A 7,713-nucleotide genomic window follows, 5' to 3' on the forward strand; every position below is an offset into this window, starting at 1 on the left:
ACAAACTACCCTAGCCTGATATATGGGCAAAAGAAACGACAATGAAAATCAATTGGCCATGATCAAATTCTACGGCTGTTTATTTCAAATATAACTTTTAGCTAACGAGAACACAAGTGAAAGAAATAAAACTATAGTCTTTAATGTCTAAACATAAATATAGAGAGCAGTTGTTTCCTAATCCTAGACCATATTGCATTGTTTCAGCATCGCTTGACCTATTGTAGTAGGTTGACAAAATCCCTACTGACTATGTTTCAGCAACTGTGACTACAAGATCAAATTTACGTTGACATATTGTAGATCTAAAACTAAAACAACACTAGCGAGAAATACAACGATGCCTTTCCATGTAACATAACATTCAGATGAATACAGTTTCGCCTGTTTGACATTTAAAAAATTACCATGGACACATATCCTCTAGATCTATTGACGAATGCAGCTTTGTACAAGCACGTTGGAAATGATTTAAAAAATGGTGATAAAACATTCCGATAATATTGTCACAACATAGTAGTCATAAGCTCTTAGATGAAGCTACACATAGTCATAAGCTCTTCATGAAGTTATATACATATCTATATATGTCAAAAGGAAAGAGGGTGTACAGATATCTATATATGTCAAAAGGAAAGAGGGTGTACAGATATTGAGGTATATGTAACTGCCAACGGGCCTTAGAGGCCATATCGCCACCCGGGCGATAAACTTCTTTACGTGTCAAACGTCTTCTTCTGTTATATTCACAAAGTTGATACAATCTGTTGGTTACAATATAAGTGGTTATGCCACATCCGAAAATTTTTATACTTTAAAACATTTGCCTATATAGTCTAAGGCACAAAGTTGTTTTCGACATTGAATCATCTGTCCTGTAGTACATTTCGCATTGTCTTCAGCAGAGATGTTGGTCTCATACAATATTTATTTTGGTACAAATATAAAATTCTACGTATTAAAAGTGTGCAACCCTGTATCAAACTAAAGTACCAAATGCAGAAGTGATATGTTTATACTAAATATGGAAACAAAAATTGAAATGCATAATTCTTATCAAACTGCATGAAATAAAAAAAAAATCTCCATACATTTTACATGACATTCACGAAACAGTGTATCTATGAAAAGACATGAAATACATACATAATAAAAACATTGAAGACCAGTGTGTCGAAAAATCTAGGTGAGTAAACGTAAAACCACTTGTGTTGGGACAAAAGTTTTAACTTTAAATATCTAATTGCTAACTACCAACACAGACGACCTTTCAGGATGGACAGATATTTCTATGTTAATCTCAGTACGTCAGTTTTGACCCTCCCGGTGCCCGAGTGTCAATCATGACGGCATGAGAGGCGTAGTCACCGTTGTGACCAACCATAGGCGGCTTTATCATTGTATCCTCGCTGTGCGGTGGAAGAACTTCGTCATCAGACCTGAACGATAAACAATAGCAACAAAGCATTATAGTCCTTGTCGATGAAAAAAGTGTTTGTTCTAGGGAAGAGAACAAAATGGTAGAAAACGACGTAAGGTAAAATTGGTGCAGAATAATGTCTGCGTCTTCAGGAAATCACGTTTTATCAGTGAATTATGATGAAACATTTGAAGCCATTTTTAATATTGCTATTTCTATGCCACAGCTCAAATAAGTAACAAATTGTGATAAATAGGCTAATGATCCGAAGTATAGAAATGGCAAGGACTGGCGACATCGCATAGAAAAAAGAAAGAGAACAAGAAGCAAAGACATTGCAGGAGTCACACCGTGACCATGTTATTTCTTAAGGATACTGAAAATATAAAGAGTTTGCCAGTCTGGCAGACTCTTCAAGTGCTTCAAGTTGTTAGTGGTTGCCATGCTAACCACACATATTGAGGCGAAAGTACATGTATGAGTATATTGCATTTACATAGCTGATACTGGCCAGCTGCAGTTTGAATTTTGCGAATAAAACACAACGCTCAGCCAACACCACGACAAAAGCGCGTACATTCAAACACCAGTCTTACCGGTTCACGTTATTCCCCAGCATCATGAACATTTGAAGCCTCGCTGATGAATAACAGAACAGTAAGAATGATTTTGTGTGATTTTGTGATGTGCGTGCTATCATTGGATCAACGTTCAAAATCACAAGATTAGACAGAAAATAAACATTGGCTATGATATGCGACTACATGTAAATTGAAGCCGCTTCATCATCAGAATCATATCATATGAACGGAAGAAAAGAATCACATCAATGACAGCAAGTGATCTCAAATGACAGCATTAGTTATCTATATGTGGTTACATTGTAGACTAGAAAGGTGCCATACCTGTAAGCGTCGTTATAATGTACGCTGCTGTACGCCTCATCACGGGGCTTGTAGCTAGATCTTGCTCTGGGTATTCTGTGTGGTGCATAGAAACAACATGTCAGCAAACGGCAAATACATTTTCAAGATATAATGTTAAGATACAATATGAGCACCATATAGGCCACACGGATAACGAAAAACAAGGATTGTGTTCTTGGGTGGTTTTGCTTTACTTCACTTTACATTGCTTTTATAAGAAGAAGTATGATAAGTCATGAAAACTTGTTCACACAGATATTAACATACATATGTGGGAGTGTGTGATGTCTACTCACTTGTAACTTTCCGTCGGTATCGCACCTGCAGATATGTTTCTGCAAACAGACAAAATAAAAAAATGTCATGAGGCTTGCCAAGGGAATGTGTGTTTAAAGTCATGAGTCCGTAACAGAATTATGTGTAGAAGCTGGAATGATAACCTATTCATATCGCAAGAAATATGTTATCAATTGGATCACATCCGCTACGGACGTAATATTTTCAAGGAGAAATGAAGAAATTCTTATCGAATGGCAGAAAAAACACTGTCGCTCTCCCAAACTGTACTTCTGTAATTGGCAGCTGATTAATTTAGCATATTTTCGGATATGAAATTATATAAATTATTTTGAGTCACTTTAACCACAATGGCTGCCTAACCATAGCAAGGTATTCAATTTGTTCTAAGTGCATCAATATAGTCTGGGATAGTTTTAATTCCCTGTATTTAAATGTTACGCCAAATATACAATACATATACATGTAGCACATCCACAGGATACTCTGTACGTATGTCTCAAATACATCCTAAATTCTCAATGCATAGTCATCATTATTCATGTCATCAAGGCAGAACCAAATAGACAATCACAAACATGCAGCTTATAGGGATCTCAGAATTGACTGACAGCAATGATTCTACTTGGGTCATGATTTTATGTTTAGTAAATATTGATTTGGGTATGGGTATTGGGTACTCATTAGGGGTTTATAAGTCGTACATGAATGGACGACATGTCTTGTTGGAAGAACAGTGCGTTTCCTACCTTCCATCTACGTTGCTCCAAGCGGAGTGATCTTTAGTGAAGCGTGCAGATCTGCTGCAGGGAAACATAACATGCGTTTCCCTCATGCAATGACTAAGCTACTTAGACCTTAGGCCAGGCTTTGTTTGTTAATAGCTTCATAGAAGAAAGCCTATTGCTTTTATCTATCTATCTATCGTTAGTACTATTATTTACTCTTATTATAATTATCAGTATACGGCATTGGAGACCAATATTATATCATCACAGAGATTGTTTTTCATAAAATTGGAAGTTCTTAATTGGTACAAAAGGTCTCGTCATAATAGCTAGAGTAGTAGTAGAAGTAGAGGTTTTTCCAGACAGATTGTTACCTGTCTCCTGTTTCTGTATACTTGACTGTACATGCAATTAGCCTTCGGGCATGATTTTGCAAATAAACAATATAATTATTGTTGTATTTAGTTATGAAATTACGTCATCAATAAGTCACTTGTGTGAGTCAATTGGATGATTTAGTCATTGTTAGTTATTGTTATTAAGTAAACAATCACGATAGCAAACCGGGAATTAGGTAGCTTATCAGCCAAATAATTGATAAAGTTTAAAATTATCAAGAAAGTTTTTTTTCTATTTACTTTATAAAGGGTTTCAAATATAAGCCGTTATAAGGCAACTTTCAATCTTTTTAAATGTGAACTGATTAGTTCATCGCTGTTATGTGCAAACACAAATGAAAAGCTGACAAGTAACGAAGACCCCTCCTCAATGCAATTAACATATGTAGCTTGCTTGGACATATCGCTTTTGTCCGTATGTTTCCAAAATAAATGTCTTTTTACTTTCAAGTCATTCAATGCAGCTAGTTTATTTCATGTAGATACTTTTAGAATGCTGCAGAATTGCACATGTATATGTGCATTGTAAGTGTCTGGCTGCCGAATACTCCACATTTTACTCGCTTGCAACATGCCATGAGAAGCTTTCTGTCACTATGCATACAAAGTTATAAAGTCGACTGCCATACCTTTTCTTAGTCTTCCTGGACCTGGCCACACTCAGTCCTATGATCGCCATCAGAAGCAGCACGGCTCCTGCAGATGACCCTCCTACTATAGCGTACAGCTGCCAGTCCTCCAACCCTACCGGGCTGGTGGTAACCTGCCCGACTGTGCTGGTTGTCTGCCCGGCTGTGACAGTTGTGCCTGCCGCTGGTGTTACTGGAACTGCTACCTCTGCGAAAGAAGAAATATGAGGTGAAATGCTTAAAAGACTATGGTCTTAGCTTATGTCCAAATATACAAGGCTAATGAATGAAACAAATATAGGAAAACACAATTAAAATGAAATATGATAGACTTACATATAACGAAATATGATGAACTTAATAAATATGCAAGAAACAGGAATATATTTTAGAGGAACATCGCCCAAAAGTATTCTATAATAAGTCATTTAAGTATTCTCTAAGACGTACTTTTCTTTCATTTCATATATATATAAGTTTGCGAATCTATACTTACCCCCTATTAGTCCTATCCTCAGAGCTGGCTCGGCGGAGAAGTTTGTCGGTTTGATCCTAAGAGCTTGAGTCTCGATCGGGTTGGCAAGTGTCTGGTTGACGATTGCGTTACCGTCATTGTTTCCCTCGAATACCTGTGAAAAAAATCAGAAAGAAAGGGATGGATGCTATGGATGATCATGAATGCTTGAAAAGGCAAGAGGTATGCAAATTCCATATGCAAGACAAAGTACAGGTACATGTAGATGTATATACTTCACACTAAAAGTCAATATATATGTTGAGAGAGCTAGATGGTAAATGGAATGATGTTTTCTTATTTATATTCATTTATATACTAGAATTTTTCATACTTGGTTTATTGTACACTTTCGGAAATGAACTGCAAGTGATGAGAAATCTATTCAAGGAAATATAAATGAAGACAGAAACTTAGACAATGTATTACCTTGACTGTTCCGTTCTCCATGTAGTCGACAAAGTTGCCACCAGATTGTCGTCTTCTTCTTCCTGCCTGGGTAACTTGTTGATATTGAAGCGTGTATGATGAGACGTACCCATTTTCGAAACCCTGCGTCTGAATAGTGGTCACCGTTGTTACTTCTCCTAGGTCTACTTGTAAAAATGGGTCTGTATCATTTGGTGGGAATTTCCATGCGCTGTCGCCTCCTATTCTACCATTGAATCCTTCAAATCCCTCTATGAACGATGATTGAGTTATCTGATCGTTAGAGATGATGTTGATATCGTCTAGGCCTAGGGACTGAGTGACAATAACAACGTTAACTGCCTGGGTTGTGGTCGCTGGTCTGGTTGTAACAGCAGCTTGTTCTGTGGTGGGCACTGCGGCACTTGTTGGGCTCGATGTAGAGACTGCTGGAGCTGCGGTTGAAACAGCTGGCGCCGCGGTAGAGACTGCCGGTAGTGCGGTAGAAGCAGATTGCGTCGTGGTTGGAGCAGATGGTGTCGACGCTGAAGCAGATGGCGTTGGGGTTAAAGCAGATGGCGTCGTGCCGGATGCTGTCGATGCTGAGGTAGATTGATCAGCTGTCGTGGCTATTGTTGCTTCAGCACTGGTTGAAACCTGATCCACTACTGATGTTGTTATTCCAAATCCCTCTGTTGTCACTCTATCAGTAGAACTAATGGCAACTGTAAAGATGGTGGTATCTGCCGAATCTGTTGTGTCCGGCTGTGCCATGGTTGACGGTTCCTCTGTCGTTACAACCTGACCTTGTGTTGACGTTAATGTGATCGTTGTCATGTCATCAGTTGTAGAAATTGACGAAGGGCTGGATGATAATTGAGACTGTGTTTGTGACTCGGTGCTTGCTTCTGCGTCTGTGGGGAACATCGATGTTTGTGGTGTAGAAACGCCCGCTGTCGGTGAAGCGACGCTCGGTCCCGATGGTGGTTCTGAGGTGGAGGGCAGCTCTGTCGATGACACTACTGAGTCTTCCGTGGTCGTGTCTTCAATGCTGAAAGTGAACGTTGTCTGTGGCCCTTCTGTCACATCTTCAGCAGTGGATGCACCTCTTGTTGTGGTTTCAGTTGTCGTTTCCGCTGGAGCGAGGGTTGTTGATGGTCCCACAGTCATTGATTCTGAACTAGTCAACAAATCTGTTGTTGATGTTAGTTCCTCAATCATGGTGGATTCTTCAATGGTTGTTGTTGCTAAAGTGGCTTCAGAGCTTGATGACGTTGAGGGCTGTGTTGGAACAGGTGGAGTCGTTACTGGGGGGCTTGTTGTCACAAGTGGAGTTGTTACCGGGGGACGTTGTTGTCACGATTGAGGTCGTGGTCTCCAGTGGAGTTGTAACAGGGGAGCTTGTTGTGGGGGAGCACTGGAATGTAGCAGCCAAATCAAGTCTGTCAGTTTCATCACAACGTTTTACAACTGATGATGACGTACTTCGCTCTATAACAAGTATGTAAAGGTACATCATCAGGTAACAGCTATGGTATAAGTTGAACGAAAACATAATGGTGCTAGAAAGTATTCAGTTTTGATATATCAGTGACACATTCAGAATCTCATGCTTTCTTCGAGTCAATTTTCTCAATGCAAATCATTGATCTCTTTACACCATTATTCCTGTTGATGAAATAAATACGATTTTAACACTTACCTTCAACCCCAAGTAACTCTATCCTCAGTCTCGGAGCGCCGGAGAAATTTTGAGGCTGGACGAGGATATACTGGGCGTAGATGTACGAGGTGAAGTTTTGTTGGACGATAGTTTCGTTGTCACTGTTACCGGTGAAGATCTGAGGAAAATACATGATTTCTGTTTTTTATCTAGATAATTAGCAACTACACTAGGATGTGGAACAATTTCTATATAGATATTACTGCAGGTAACCCATTATGTAAATACCTTCCTAGGTAGTGTTCGTTCTACGTTCCAAAATAGGCAACGCATTACGAAGGCAAGGAAAAATACTTTGACTGTCTAGTAGAAATGATACGAATTGAAGGGACTGATGTATCTCTTGTCATCTTGATGCCTTTTTCTTGTCTTCTGTATCATTTTTAGCCGAAGAAGCTATAGTTTAGCATTGTACTTGGAAAGAAGAACAAGCGAGAAGAATAATGTTAACAATGACAACGTTTACCTTGGCGCCCACACCATCTTCCGAGTAGCCAATCAGTGGTGATGAGCTGTCCGTCCGGTATGAGATCCTGAACGTCTCGACGTAGCCATCTCCCTGTCCCTGGGTTTGAATACCGAAAACGTAATACTTTTTCCCTAGGTCCACGGCCAGGAGCGTCTGTGTGTCTTGCCCAGACGGCTGCCAGGCTCCATCGCCGTTCAAGCG

At 39.3% G+C, this 7,713-nt stretch overlaps 1 protein-coding gene across 1 annotated transcript in view; it reads right to left on the bottom strand.

Moving 5' to 3' along the window:
* Positions 1-1,100: 1,100 nt before the first annotated feature.
* The window catches only part of LOC109486008 (mucin-17-like), a 17,396-nt gene continuing 10,783 nt past the window's right edge, over positions 1,101-7,713 (bottom strand). Inside the window, exons 12-19 of the mRNA XM_019789703.1 lie at positions 7,023-7,161; positions 5,342-6,678; positions 4,895-5,027; positions 4,399-4,606; positions 3,393-3,443; positions 2,643-2,681; positions 2,326-2,400; positions 1,101-1,439 (exon numbers count right to left, since the gene is read on the bottom strand). Coding sequence (XP_019645262.1) covers positions 1,301-1,439; positions 2,326-2,400; positions 2,643-2,681; positions 3,393-3,443; positions 4,399-4,606; positions 4,895-5,027; positions 5,342-6,678; positions 7,023-7,161 — 2,121 coding nt within the window. The 3' untranslated portion in view covers positions 1,101-1,300. The remainder of the gene's footprint in view (positions 1,440-2,325; positions 2,401-2,642; positions 2,682-3,392; positions 3,444-4,398; positions 4,607-4,894; positions 5,028-5,341; positions 6,679-7,022; positions 7,162-7,713) is intronic.

This window comes from Branchiostoma belcheri, unplaced genomic scaffold (genome assembly GCF_001625305.1).
Source record: "Branchiostoma belcheri isolate BF01 breed outbred unplaced genomic scaffold, Haploidv18h27 scaffold8, whole genome shotgun sequence".
In the NCBI taxonomy this organism is placed as follows: Eukaryota; Metazoa; Chordata; class Leptocardii; order Amphioxiformes; family Branchiostomatidae; genus Branchiostoma; species Branchiostoma belcheri.